General features: G+C 44.9%; 1 protein-coding gene across 1 annotated transcript in view; it reads right to left on the reverse strand.

The window, feature by feature from the left end:
- Window positions 1-13,507: 13,507 nt before the first annotated feature.
- ADAM6 (cellular disintegrin ADAM 6d) overlaps window positions 13,508-14,674 on the reverse strand; it is a 2,460-nt gene continuing 1,293 nt past the window's right edge. The window contains 1 exon segment of the mRNA NM_001165916.1: window positions 13,508-14,674. This exon segment is cut by the window's right edge and continues 1,293 nt beyond it. Coding sequence (NP_001159388.1) covers window positions 13,737-14,674 — 938 coding nt within the window. The 3' untranslated portion in view covers window positions 13,508-13,736.

Genomic DNA, 14,674 nt, shown 5'->3' on the forward strand with positions numbered 1-14,674 from the left:
GCTGGGCCAGGCTGAAGCCAGGAGCCTAGAACTCCATCTGGGTCTCTCATGTGGGTGACAGGGGCCCAAGTACTTGAGCCAGCATCTGCTTCTTCCCCAGGCACATTAGCAGGAAGTTGGACCTGAAGTAGAGTAGCCAGGACACACAAGAGGCTTTTCAAGTCTAACTCAGAACTCGTGAAGGTTCCACCCTCATGACCTAATCACTTCCCAGTGGCCCCCACCATCTAACGCCATCACAGTATTGTAGCTCCCCACCTCAGAAACCTTTTATTTGAGGAGTACAAACTTCATGCATTTCATAAATACAACTTCAGGAACACGGTGATTCTTCCCACCGTACCTGCCCTCCCACCCACTCTCCCACCCTCCTTCCTCCTCCTTCTCCTATTCCCATTATTATTTTTTTTACTAAAATCTATATTCAATTAACTTTATACACAGAAGATTAACTCTATACTAGGTAAAGAGTTCAACAAATGGTATAGAGAAAAAAACTGTTCCTCAGCGGTTTTTTGATTTCTCTTTTGATTTGTTCTACGACCCACTGCTCCTTCAGGAGCACGTTGTTCGATCTCCATGTGCTTGTCTATGTTCTAGAGATTCTTGAGTTGTTGATTTCCAGCCTCATTCTGTTGCGGTCAGAGAAGACGCATGGTATGATTTCAATTTCTTTTTTGATTTGCTGAAACTTGCTTTATGGCCTGGCCTTTGGTCAATCCTAGGGAAAGTTGCATGCACTGGTGCGACACATGTGTATTCTGTAACTGTGGGATGAAAAGTTCTGTAGATATCCATTGGGTCCATCTGATCTATGTTGTCAATTAACTGTTGTTTCCTTGCTGATTTTCTGCCTGGTTGATCTGTCCATTGCTGAAAATGGTGTATTGAAGTCCCCCATTACTACTGTATTGGAGTCTAAGTCTCCCTTTAGATCCCTTAACATTTCTTTTAAAAACCCAGGTGCCCTGTAATTAGGTGCATATACATTATATTTGTTGCATCTTCCTGTTGAATTGATGCCTTAATCATTGCATAGTGCCCTTCTTTGTCTCTTTTCACAGTTTTTGTGTGAAAGTCTATTTTGTCTGATATTAGGATGGCTACACCCCCTCTTTTTTGGTTTCTGTTAGCATAGAATATCTTTTTGCATCCTTTCACTTTCAGTCAGCATGTGCCTTTGTTGGTGAGATGTTTTTCCCATAGGCAACAAATAGATGAGTTTTTTTTAATCTATTCAGCCAGTCTATATCTTTTAACTGGAGAGTGGAGGCCATTTACATTCAAGATGACTATTGGTAAGTAACAACTTGGGCCCTGCCACTTTCCGTAAGTATTCCTGTGGTTTCCTTTGGATTTCCTTTGTCCCTTTACTAGATTTTCTGCCTTCACCTTCTTTCATAGTGATGACCATGTTTATGTGTTTCTGTGTGTAGCACATCCTTAAACATCTTTTCTAAGGTTGGACGTGCGGCAACAAATTCTTTCAATTTCTGTTTGTTATGGAAGGTCTTTATTTCAGCTTCTTTCATAAGTGAGAGCTTTGCTGGGTACACCATTCTGGGTTCAGTTTTTTCCTCTTACGATTGGAATATATCTTGCCATTCTCTCCTAGCCTGTAGGGGTTCTGATGAGCAGTCTGCTGTGAGTCTAACTGGAGATCCTCTGAGAGTAATCTGGCGTTTCTGTCACACACATTTTAGAATCTTTCCTTTATGTTTTACCATGGAAAGTGTGGCTACAACGTGAAGATCTTTTCTGGTCATTTCTTTTAGGAGATTTTGTGCTCCCTGTACCTGGACATTCCTTTCTTTCTCCAAACTAGGGAAGTTTTCTGTATTTATTTCAGTAAAAAGGCCTTCTAATCCACTCTCTCTTTTTCGTCATGCCTTCAGGGACTCCTAAGACCCATATGTGCGGTTGTTTGATAGTATCCCATAAATGTCCAGCACTGTTTTTTAGTTTTCTTTTTTAAAAACTTTTATTTAATAAATATAAATTTTGAAAGTAGAACTTTTGGATTATAGTGGCTTTTCTCCCCATAACCTCCCTCCTACCCACAGCCATCCCATCTCCCACTCTCTCCCCCATCCCATTCTTCATCAAGATTAATTTTCAATTCTCTTTTATACAGAAGATCAACTTGGTGTATACTAAGTAAAGATTTAATCAGTTTGCACCCACACAGATACACAAAGTATAAAGTACTGTTTGAGCACTAGTTTTACCGTTAATTCTCTTAGTACAACACATTAAGGACAGAGCTCCTACATGGGGAGCAGGTGCATAGTGACTCCTGTTGTTGATTTAACAATTGACAGTCTTATTTATGATGTCAGTAATCACCCGAGGCTCTTGTCATGAGCTACCAAGGCTATGGAAGGCTCTTGAGCTCACAAACTCTGACCTTATTTAGACAAGGCCATAATCACAGTGGAAGTTCTCTCCTCCCTTCAGAGAATGGTACCTCCTTCTTTGATGGCCCCTTCTTTCTGCTGGGCTCTCACTCACATAGATCTTTCATTTAGGTCATTATTATTATTATTATTTTTGCCACAGCGTCTTGGCTTTCCATGCCCAAGAAACTCTCATGGGCTTTTTAGCTAGATCCAAATGCCTTAAGGGCTGATTCTGAGGCCAGAGTGCTGTTTAGGGCATCTGCCATTCTGAGTCTGCTGTGTATCCCACTTCCCATGTTGGATCGTGCTCTCCCTTTTAATTCTATCAGTTATTATTAGCAGACATTAGTCCTGTTTATGTGATCCCTTTGACACTTAATCCTATCATTATGATCAATTCTGAACTGAAACGGATCACTTTGACTAGTAAGAGGGCATTGGTACATGCCACCTTGATGGGATTGATTTGGAATCCCCTGGCACGTTCCCAGCTCTACCATTAGGGGTAAGTCAGAGTGAGCATGTGCCGAACGGTACATCTCCTCCTTCTCTTATTCCCACTCTATATTTAACAGGGATCATGTTTCATTTATTTTAACACCTAAGAATAATTGTGTGTTAATTAAAGAGTTCTACAAATGGTATTTTTTTTGAGAGGCAGAGTTAGACAGTGAGAGACAGATTGAAAGGTCTTCCTTCCGTTGGTTGACCCCTCAATTGGCCACCATGGCTGGCATGCTGCGCCGATCCAAAGCCTGGAGCCAGGCGCTGCCTCCTGGTCTCCCATGCAGGTACAGGGCCCAAGCACTTGGGCCATCCTCCACTGCACTCCCTGGCCACAGCAGAGAGCTGGACTGGAAGAGGAGCAACCAGAACAGAACCGACCCCCCAACCAGGACTAGAACCCAGAGTGCCGGTGCTGCAGGTGGAGGATTAGCCTAGTGAGCCATGGCGCCGGCCCAACCAATGGTATTAAGCAGAACTAAAAAAATACTAAAAGGAATAAAGTAGTAAGTTGTTCCTCAGCAGTCCAGACAAGGTAGATCAAGTCATTGTTTCTCACAGTTGTCACTGATCAGGGAGAACATAGGATATTTGTCCCTTTGGGACTGGCTTATTTCACTCAGCATGATGTTTTCCAGATTCCTCCATTTTGTTGTGAATGACCGGGTTTCATTTCATTTTTTTTTTTTACTGCTGCATAGTATTCTATTGAGTACAAATCCTATGATTTCTTTATCCAGTCTTCCGTAGATGGGCATTTGGGTTAATTCCATGTCTCAGCTATTGTCAATTGAGCTGCAATAAACATTGAGGTGCAGACAGCCCTTTTATTTGCCAATTTAATTTCCTTTGGGTAAATTCCAAGGAGCGGGATGGCTGTGTCATGTGGTAGGGCTATATTCAGGTTTCTGAGGAAGCTCCAAACTGTCTTCCATAGTGGCTTTACCAGTTTGCATTCCCACCAACAGTGGATTAGTGTGCCTTTTTCCCCACATCCTTGCCAGCACCTGTTGTTAGTTGATTTCTGTATGTAAGCCATTCTAATTGGGGTGAGGTGAAACCTCATTGTGGTTTTGATTTGCATTTCCCTGATGACTAGTGATCCTGAACATTTTTTCATTGTGTCTGTTGGCCCTTTGGATTTCCTCTTTTGAAAAATGTCTGTTTAGGTCCTTGGCCCATATCTTAGGTGGGTTGTTTGCTTTGTTGTTGTGGAGTTTCTTGATCTCTTTGTAGATTCTGGTTATTAATCCTTAATTGGTTTCATAGTTTGCAAATATTTTCTCCATTCTGTCAGTTGGCTCTTCACTTTCCTGACTATTTCTTTTGCAGTACAGAAACTTCTCAATTTGATGTAATCCAATTGTTAATTCTGGCTTTGACTGCCTGTGCCTCTGGGGTCTTTTCCAAGAAATCTTTGCCTGTGCCTATATCTTGCAGGGTTTCTCTGATGTTCCCTAATAATTTGATGGTGTCAGGTCATAGGTTTAGATCTTTAATCTATGTTGAGTGGATTTGTGTGTAAGGTGTAAAGTAGGCATCTTGCTTCATGCTTCTGCATGCGGAAATCCAGTTTTCCTAGCACCCTTTGTTGAATAGACTGTCCTTGCTCCAGGAATTGGTTTTAGATTCTTGATCAAATATGTGTTGGTTGTGGATGTTTGGATTGATTTCTGGTGTTTCTATTCTGTTCCATTGGCCTATCCCTCTGTTTGTGTACCAAGACCATGCTGTTTTGATTATAACTGCCCTGTAGTATGTCCTGAAATCTGGCATTGTGATGCCTCCGGCTTTGTTTTTGTTGCACAAGATTGCTTTAGCTATCTGAGGTCTCCTGTGTCTCCATATGGATTTCAGCATCATTTTTTCCAGATCTGAGAAGAATGTCTTTGGTATCTTGATTGGTATTGCATTGAATGTATAAATTGCTTTTGGGAGAATGGACATTTTGATGATATTGATTCTTCCAATCCATGAGCATGGAAGATTTTTCCATGTTTTGGCATCCTCTTCTATTTCTTTCTTTAAGGTTTTGTAATTCTCATCGTAGAGGTCTTTAACGTCCTTGGTTAAGTTTATTCCAAGGTATTTGATTGTTTTTGTAGCTATTGTGAATGGGATTGATCTTAGAAGTTCTTCCTCAGCTGTGGCACTGCCTGTGTATACAAAGGCTGTTGATTTTTTGCGTTGATTTCATATCCTGATACTTTGCCAAACTCTTCTATGAGTTCCAATAGTCTCTTAGTAGAGTTCTTTGGATCCCCTAAATAAGAAATCATATCATCTGCAAAGAGGGATAGTTTGACTTCTTCCTTCCCAATTTGTATCCGTTTCATTTCTTTTTCTTGCCTAATGGCTCTGGCTAAAACTTCCAGTACTATATTGAATAGCAGTGGTGAGAGCGGGCATCCCTGTCTGGTACCAGATCTCTGTGGAAATGCTTCCAACTTTTCCCCATTCAATTGGATGCTGGCCGTGGGTTTTTCATAAATTGCCTTGATTGTGTTGAGGAATGTTCCTTCTGTACCCAATTTGCTTAGAGTTTTCATCAAGAAAGGGTGTTGTATTTTACCAAAGGCTTTCTCTGCATCTCTTGAGATAATCATATGGTTTTTCTTCTGCAGTTTGTTAATGTGGTGTATCACATTGATTGATTTGTGAACGTTGAAACATCCCTGCATGCCAGGGATAAATCCCAGTTGGTTTGGTGTGGGGAGCAACCCGGACTGGACTGAGTTACTGGAATTAAGACTTATTCTATGCATCTGCTCTCCCACAATATGGCGCTGGGAGAGGAGAAAACAGCTTCTACGCAGCTGCCTCTTGCCAACTTGAGTGATGACCTCCAGGAGCTGATCCTGCTCCTGATTGGAGGAGAGCAGCGTACTCGGCGTGTGGGCAGCCGAGTTGGGATTGGCGGAAGAGGACTATAAAGGAGGAGAGAGACAACATGCACCAGGAACATCTAAGGGGAACATCTGAGGGAACACCTGTGCAGCCCCCGAGAGAGCTGGCCGGCGGTGTGCCGCTCCCGTGCGGAAGTGGGGAAAGTGGCCAGGGGGAACCGCCCTTCCACGGAGGTGGAAAGGACAGTAGCCAACCCGGGAAGAACCAGCAGCAAACCCGGGGAGGGCCGAGCAGACAAAAGAACAGCGCAGGGTCCTGTGTCGTTCCTCCACGAAGACGGGGAGCGACATAATGGTGCCGTGACTCGGATATGAAGCCTAGGCAGGGTTCAGTGTCGCTCCTCCACGAAGACAGGGGAGCGACATAATGGTGCCGTGACTCGGATATGAAGCCTAGGCAGGGTTTAGTGTCGCTCCTCCACGAAGACAGGGGAGCGACATAATGGTGCCGTGACTCGGATGTGAAGCCTAGGCAGGGTTTAGTGTCGTTCCTCCATGAAGAGGGGGAGCGACAGTTTGGGTGGATGCTCTTTCTGATGTGTTGTTGAATTCTATTGGCCAGATTTTTATTGAGGATTTTTGCATCTGTGTTCATCAGGGAAATTGGCCTGTAATTCTTTCTCTGTTGCATCTTTTTCAGGCTTAGGGATTAAGGTGATGCTGGCTTCATGGAAAGAATTTGGGAGGATTCCCTCTCTTTCAGTTGTTTTGAATAGTTTGAGAAGAATTGGAGTTAGTTCTTCCTTAAATGTCTGGTAGAATTCAGCAGTGAATCCATCCGGTCCTGGGCTTTTCTTTGTTGGGAGGGCCTTTATTACTGATTCAATTTCTGACTCGGTTATGGGTCTGTTTAGGTTTTCTATGTCTTCATGGTTCAATTTAGGTAGGTTGTCTGTGTCCAGAATCTATCCATTTCTGATAGATTTCCCAGTTTGCTGGCATACAACTGTTTGTAGTAATTTCTGATGACTCTTTTTATTTCTGTGGTGTCTGTTGTTACATTCCCTTTTTCATCTCTGGTCTTGTTGATTTGGGTCTTCTCTCTCCTTTTTTAGTTTGTTGGGCCAATGGTGTGTCAATTTCATTTATTTTTTCAGAAAACCAGCTCTTCATTTTGCTGATCTTTTGTAATGTTTTTTTTTTGTTCAATTCTGTTGATTTCTTCTCTAATTTTAATTATTTGTCTTCTACTAGTTTTGGGTTTGGCTTGCTGTAGTTTTTCTAGATCCTTGAGATGCACTGATAGCTCATTTATTTGGTGCCTTTCCAATTTCTTGATGTAGGCACCTATTGCTATAAACTTTTCCCTTAACAATGCTTTTGCTGTATCCCATAAGTTTTGATGTGTTGTGTTGTTGTCTTCATTTGCTTCCAGAAAGTTTTTGATTTCTCTTTTGATTTTTTTCTATGGCCCACTGTGCATTCAGGAGCATGCTGTTTAGTGTCCGTGTGCTTGCGTATGCTCTAGGGATTCCTGAGTTGCTAATTTTATTTCCAGCTTCATTCCATTGTGGTCTGTGAAGATGCGTGGTGTGATTTTGATTCTTTTGAATTTGCTGAGACTTGCTTTATGGCCTAGTATGTGGTCAATCCTAGAGTAAGTTCTATGCACTGCTGAGAAGAATGTGTATTTTTCAAGTGTAGGATGAAAAGTTCTGTAGATATTTGTTAGATCCATTTGTTCTATAGTGTCAATTGAATCTGCTGTTTTTTTGTTGATTTTGTCTGGTTGATCTGTCCTTTGCTGAAAGTGGAGTACTGAAGTCCCACAGAACTATTGTATTGGAGTCTAAGTCTCCCTTTAAGTTCCTTGACACATCTTTTAAATAACCCGGTGCCCCGTAATCAGGTGCATATACGTTTATAGTAGTCACATCTTCCTGTTGAATTGATCCCTTAATCATTATATAGTGCCCCTCTTGTCTCTCTTAAGAATTTTTGTGTTAAAGTTTATTTTGTCTGATATTAAGGCTACGACATCTCTTTTTTGGTTTCTGCTGGCATGGAATATCTTTTTGCATCCTTTCACTTTCAGTCTGCATGCACCTTTGTCGGAGAGATGTGTTTCTTGTTTTTTTTTTTTTTAACTTTTATTTAATGAATATAGATTTCCAAAGTACAGCTTATGGACTATATTGGCTCCCCCCGCCGATGACTTTCCTCCCACCCTCAACCCCCCCTTTCCCGCTCTCTCTCCCCTTCCATTCATATCATGATTCATTTTCAATTTTCTATATATACAGAAGATCAGTTTAGTATACATTAAGTAAAGATTTTAACAGTTTGCACCCACATAGAAACACAAAGTGAAAAATACTGTTTGAGTACTTGTTATAGCATTAAATCTCAATGTACAGCGCATTAAGGACAGAGATCCTACATGAGGAGTAAGTGCACAGTGACTCCTATTGTTGACTTTACAAATTGACACTCCTGTTTATGGCATCAGTAATCTCCCTATGGTCCAGTCATGAGTTTCCAAGGCTATGGAAGCCTTTTTAGTTCTCCAACTCTTATCTTATTTAGACAAGAGATGTGTTTCTTGTAAGCAGCATATAGATGGGTTTTGTTTTTTTAATCCATTCAGCCAGTCTGTGTCTTTTAACTGGAGAGTTGAGGCCATTTACATTCAACATGCCCTGCCATTTTCCAAAGATATTTCTGATGTACACTTTGAACTTCCTGTGATCTTTTACTGAGAGATTTTCTTCCTTTCCCTTCTTTCATATTGATGACCATGTTTCTGTGTTTCTGTTTGAAACACGTCTTTAAGCATCTTTTGCAGGGCTGGATGAGTCGTGACAAATTCTTTCAATTTCTCTTTGCTATGAAAGGTCTTTATTTCCCTTCATTCATAAATGAGAGGTTTGCAGGATAAAATATTCTGGGATGGCAGTTTTTTCCCTCTTAGTGCTTGGGCTATATCTTGCCATTCCCTCCTAGCCTGTAGGGTTTCTGACGAGCAGTCTGCTGTGAGTCTAACTGGAGATCCTCTGAGAGTAACCTGCCGTTTCTCTCTTGCACATTTTCTTGCACATGTTTCACTGTGGTGAGTTGATTACAATGTGTCATGGCAAGGATCTCTTCTGGTCATGTTTATTGGGAGTTCTGTGTGCTTCCTGTACTTGGATGTCTCTTTCTTTCTCCAAACCCAGGAAGTTTTCTGCTAGTATCTCACTAAAAAGGCCTTCTAATCTTTTCTCTCTCTCCATGCCTTCAGGAACTCCTAGAACCTGAATGTTGGGTTTTTCAATAGTATCCTGTAGATTCCCAACAATATTTTTTAGATTTCTAATTTTCTCTTCTTGTCTTTGGTTTGACTGTATACTTTCCTGTGCTCTGTCTTCTAAGTCTGATATTCTCTCTTCTGTCTCACTGATTCTGTTTTTAAGGCTCTCAACTGTTTTTTTTTTTTTTGACAGGCAGAGTGGACAGTGAGAGAGAGAGACAGAGAGAAAGGTCTTCCTTTGCCGTTGGTTCACCCTCCAATGGCCACCGCAGCCAGCGCGCTGCAGCCGGTGCACTGCGCTGATCCAATGGCAGGAGCCAGGTGCTTCTCCTGGTCTCCCATGGGGTGCAGGGCCCAAGCACCTGGGCCATCCTCCACTGCACTCCCTGGCCACAGCAGAGAGCTGGCCTGGAAGAGGGGCAACCGGGACAGAATCCGGCGCCCTGACCGGGACTAGAACCCGTGGTGCTGGAGCTGCAAGGTGGAGCATCAGCCTAGTGAGCTGCGGCACTGGCCTCAACTGTGTTTTTTATTTGTTCTATTGAATTGTTCATTTCATTTTGATTTCTCTTCAATATCTCAATTTCATGTTCCATTAAATTCCTCATTTCATTTTGATTCCTCCTTCAGATTTCATTTTCATGAGAGAGAGATTTTCTTTCATGTCCTGCATGGATTTCAGTCATTCAAGGCATTTGTTTTTTATTAATTCTAAATATTCTTAACATACATTTTTTGCCTTCCATTTCTTAAATTTCTTTCTTGTCATCTTCATAATCTTGTATTGAAGTGTTGTGTTCTTTTAGGAGCATCATGTTGTCTTCCTTGTTCTTGTTTCCTCAGTCGCTGTGTTTGTTGTTCGGCTTCGTGGCGATATTCTTTGGTTTCTCCTCCTCCTCCTGCTTCTTCTTCTTCTTTCTTCTTCTTCTTCTTCCTCTTCTTCCTCTTCCTCTTCTTCTTCCTCCTCTTCTTCTTCTTCCTCCTCTTCTTTCTTCTTCTTCTTCTTCTTCCTCTTCCTCTTCTTCCTCTTCCTCTTCTTCTTCCTCTTCTTCTTCCTCTTCTTCTTCTTCTTCCTCTTCTTCTTCCTCTTCTTCCTTCTCCCTTTGTCTTCTTTCTTCTTCTTCTTCTTCCTCTTCTTCCTCTTCCTCTTCTTCCTCTTCTTCTTCCTCTTCTTCTTTCTTCTTCTTCTTCTTCCTCTTCTTCTTTCTTCTTCTTCCTCTTCTTCTTTTTCCTCTCCTCCTCCTTCTTCTTCTTCCTTCTTCTTCTTTCTTCTTCTTCTTCTTCTTCTTCTTCTTCTTCTTCTTCTTCCTCCCTCTCCTCCTCCTCCTCCTCCTCTTCTTCTTTTTCTTCATCCTCCTCCTCTTCCTCCTCCTCCTGCTCCTCCTCCTCTCCTCCTCCTCTTTTTTCTTTAGGTCTGACTGTAATACTTCCAGAGATTTGTCTTCTAACTTGGATATTCTTTCTTCAGCCTCACCAAGTCTGTTGTTAAGGCTTTCCATGGGGCCAGCACTGTGGCATAGCGGGTTGTGGGCTGCCTCCCTAACCCATGCAGCCGGCCTGACTGCTGGCAGGCAGCGGGAGCCCCAGGCACATTTCTCCCCACCCCTGCCTTCTGCCAATCAAGTCAACTGCTCCTGGGTGTGTCCCAGGCCCATTAGGCCCACCTGGAAAGCTATGTGACCTTCAAGCTGATTGGAGAGGCACATTGGTGCCAGTGTGGGTTCTGTCCTATAGAATTAGTGTTGCCCTGAGTTAGTGACGCCCCTCCTGATTGCCCTTTAAAAGTGTACGTGGTCATTAATAAAGGTGGACATGTTCACTGTAGCCTGTTCCCGGTGCTTCTTGTGGAAGAACACGTCACCCTACTCTCCCCGATGGTGTGGGTCTTGCAGGGTGAGTCCGCAAAAACCAGCCCAGCCTTGACCCTGCAGCTCTGACATGGGAGCCCCCTCCCCGGTACTCCCAGATGTCCCATTCAGTAATCACACTGAACACGGACATTCACCATGGAGATAGGGCTAAGTTAGGTTTTCCGTGTTACTGTGCTACAAGGTAATTCAAGGGGTATGTGCTAACAGAACAAGGGATATTGAGTATGGGAAAGTTGTAAGGCCAGCGCCGTGGCACAATAGGCTAATCCTCCGCCTAGCGGTGCCGGCACACCAGGTTCTAGTCCCGGTCGGGGCGCCGGATTCTGTCCCGGTTGCCCCTCTTCCAGGCCAGCTCTCTGCTGTGGCCAGGGAGTGCGGTGGAGGATGGCCCAAGTGCTTGGGCCCTGCACCCCATGGGAGACCAGGAGAAGCACCTGGCTCCTGGTTTCAGATCAGCGCGGTGCACTGGCTGCAGCGCGCTGGCTGCGGTGGCCATTGGAGGGTGAACCAACGGCAAAGGAAGACCTTTCTCTCTGTCTCTCTCTCTCACTGTCCACTCTGCCTGTAAAAAAAAAAAAAGAAGAAAGAAAGAAAGTTGTGAGTGAAGCAGTGAGTGAGAGTGACACATTCCTGATTATGACATCAGTGTTTGCAGGGGACCAGTGTGAGGTGCATCTGGTGGAGTCCAGGGGATGCTTGATCCAGCCTTGGGCATCCTTGAGTCTCTTGGGAAAGCCTCTGGATTTACCTTCGGTGACTACAGCATGGACCGGGTGCGCGAGGCTCCAGTGAAGGAGCGGGAGCAGATTGGTTTTATGACAAACAAGAGTAAAGTTCAAGCCGTAGAATATTCTGCAACTGTGAAAGGCAGATTCATCATCTCCAGAGATAGCTACAGAGGAGTTGCCCAACTGCAGATGGACTGTGACAGCCAAGGACACGACCATGTATCACTGTGCAGCAGGTTGAGGGCTGGTTTCCTGTCATCATGTGAGGCTTCTTCTCCATCTAACATTTTCCCAGAAAACTGCTCCACCCGAGGATGGGAAGACTCAGTTCTCCCTCAACCATCAGAGCTATTCAGCAGCAAATGAAAAGTACCTGACCCACCCCCAGAAGAAACCCCAGAGGAAAAGGAACTGTGGTGTCTAGGGTGGCTCCTCCTGGGGTGGGACTCGGACCTGCTGCTGCTCATCCGTGTCCTCATGGTGCTGTCTTTTCACAGTCCTCGACCAAACACCTGTTGCCCAGGCCCTCTCCTCCCCTCTGCCTGTGTTGGCAGAAAATGAAGGCCTTCATGTGTCAGGGAAGCAGGTTCCTCCCTCGGGACTCTGGTGGGTTTCTCTCTCAGTAGTAATGAGAGCCCCCCATTCCCTTCTCTCCCCCAGGACAGATGCCGTCTCACCCAGGGATCCATCTGCATCGCTTCTCTAAACTCAGTCTGAGTCACACACTGTGCCCAAGCACCATGCCAGTTCTGACTTAGCTGTCCATGTGCCTCCTGCCCTGGGCATCTCCCAACGGGGTGCTCTCCTGTCACCCGGAACCTGCTCTACTGTACCCCATGCTGCGTCTGAAAAGGGTATTGATTTCTTTGAAGCCAGACATAGGGGTCTTTGGAGTTGGTTTCAATGCCCTTGAAACGGGAGGGCAGGGCAGCCCTTTCTCAAGACCTGGCTTAGATTCCTGTCCACAGGATGATGTTTCTTTATGTGAAGAGGGCACAGGTCTCGTGGGAACGGCCTCCCTGGCTTCCTGGGACTATAGGGCAGTTGTGACAACAGTCCTGAGTAAGACACAGAAACCTTTATGATGGAGAACGTGTGAGTATAAGGAAATATCAACCTCCCCAAGCAGGGAGCCAAGGAAGCACTAGCCAGGGGCATTACAGCGGCTGGATCCACTGCAGATTTATGTGGAGCAAAAGACAAGACTCAGCTGGTGGACTGACGCTCAGGATAGAGACAGCATAAAGCACAGAGAACATGGCTCCGGGATTTGAGATCTGTAGGCACGGAGGGCAGACTTGTCCCAAGAAGACAGGCAAAGGGCAATGGGGAGAAACCGTACTTGAAACTGCCATGCAGGACTAGGATGGAACCTAGGCCAAGCACACCATGAGCCTTGCACCTGAGGGGCCCAGATTCCAGGCTGGCCTCTCACCCTGGCCAGCTGCTCCCTCCCAGGCCACAACAGTTGTTCCAGTGAAGCCTCCCCATGGCTGCCTCTCACTGAGGAATCTGTGCCCTAGATTGGCACTGGTTGGGCCTGGTGAGGGATTTGGGCCCCCATCGCTCTGTCCCATTGCTCACAGCCACTCCAGTGTGGAATGGGAGACTTTGGTTGGGATTAGCCCTGGGTGGCTCTAAATTCATTCTGGATTCAGGAAAGGACAGATTACTTAGAAAAGGAGGAAAAACGCAGAGCCGAGGAACACTATTTTAGAGAAATGTCATGAACGTGCTGCTCAAGGAGCTAGGGACACTTTCACTGATCCTGGGACCAGCCGCTCAGGCCTCACCCTGCTGCTGATTCGGGTCTCCTCTGGGCTCTCCTGGACTCCTGACAGCTGATGAAAGAATATGGAAGACAATGACGTGTGGTCTTGAAGATTTATTTCAGGTGAGCACCACCGACCCATCAACGAGAACTGTGGCAGAAGCCCAGGCCTCCCATCTCCCCCACATTGAGAGGAAGGAGCCCCGTGTGCCCCGCAGACTTCAGGACAATTGATCTTGAGCGTTGCCGTGGCTTCCATTGATTCTTTTCCACAGGTGTTCCTGTGATAGTCTCCAATTTTTACGTGGATCGGAGGCTGACTGGTGTTTTACTGTGGCTCAGGAACTGTTTGTTCCTGGACAATGGTAGTCTTAATCGTTCGCACATTAGTGGCTACCCCAAAGAGCAGTGCAAAAATAAAACAATAAACACGAGCAAAGACCACTCTTAAATAAAGAATTGGCTCCATGCTATCTGTGACTGTGCGCATTCTCCTTGGAGGGGGCCCGCTTTGTGAGCTCCCACCAGCACCCTGACTCAGGCACAGTGGGGGGTCCCAGCCAACATGGCAGTGGCAATTCTTGTTATTGTTGCAAAGTCCTCTAAAACTGCACTTCTCAGGGAAACAGTCGTAATGCAGGTTAAGCATAGTCATGTTGCATCTGCTCTCAAGACAGAAAAGTCCTTCCCCACAGGGAGTACCATCTCTCACACGTCCAGCATCAGTTGATCCTGTTGACCGGTGTTCATCCAGTCCAAAACAGGTGAACTCATTGTACACAGACTGATGGAATGAAACATGATCCTGCAACTGAGGAAGCTGGGTGACATTGATGCACTGTAGCCTTCCACACTCCTTGTCTTGTGCAGCACAAGCATGGTAAACGTTCTGATGTTGCTCTCTTCTACAATGTCCAAATCGGAAGGTGTTGAGATTTATGGCATAGCAATCCGCAGGACCATTCTCAGCACTTTGACCAAAGATCTCCTTGCAGTGCATAGTGGGGTCAGAGCAGTTCCCTCTGTAGCAGTAACCATCTTCAGTGCACGGGGTTCCGTCTTGCAAATAAAAATTTTCAGGGCATGTGTAGGTGGACCCCCCACAGTACTCTGGAAGATCACATATGTTCATGACAGGTCTGCAGAGGGTTGAAGTGGGGGAGTAGGTGCAGTTTGTGCAGCATTGTTGTTTATCACAAATACTTCCAGGTGTGAAGCGACAGTCGCTTTGACAGCATGCATTGGCATAACAATGCTTGAAGGAGC

The sequence above is a fragment of the Oryctolagus cuniculus genome, chromosome 6 (genome assembly GCF_964237555.1).
Source record: "Oryctolagus cuniculus chromosome 6, mOryCun1.1, whole genome shotgun sequence".
NCBI classification, from domain to species: domain Eukaryota; kingdom Metazoa; phylum Chordata; class Mammalia; order Lagomorpha; family Leporidae; genus Oryctolagus; species Oryctolagus cuniculus.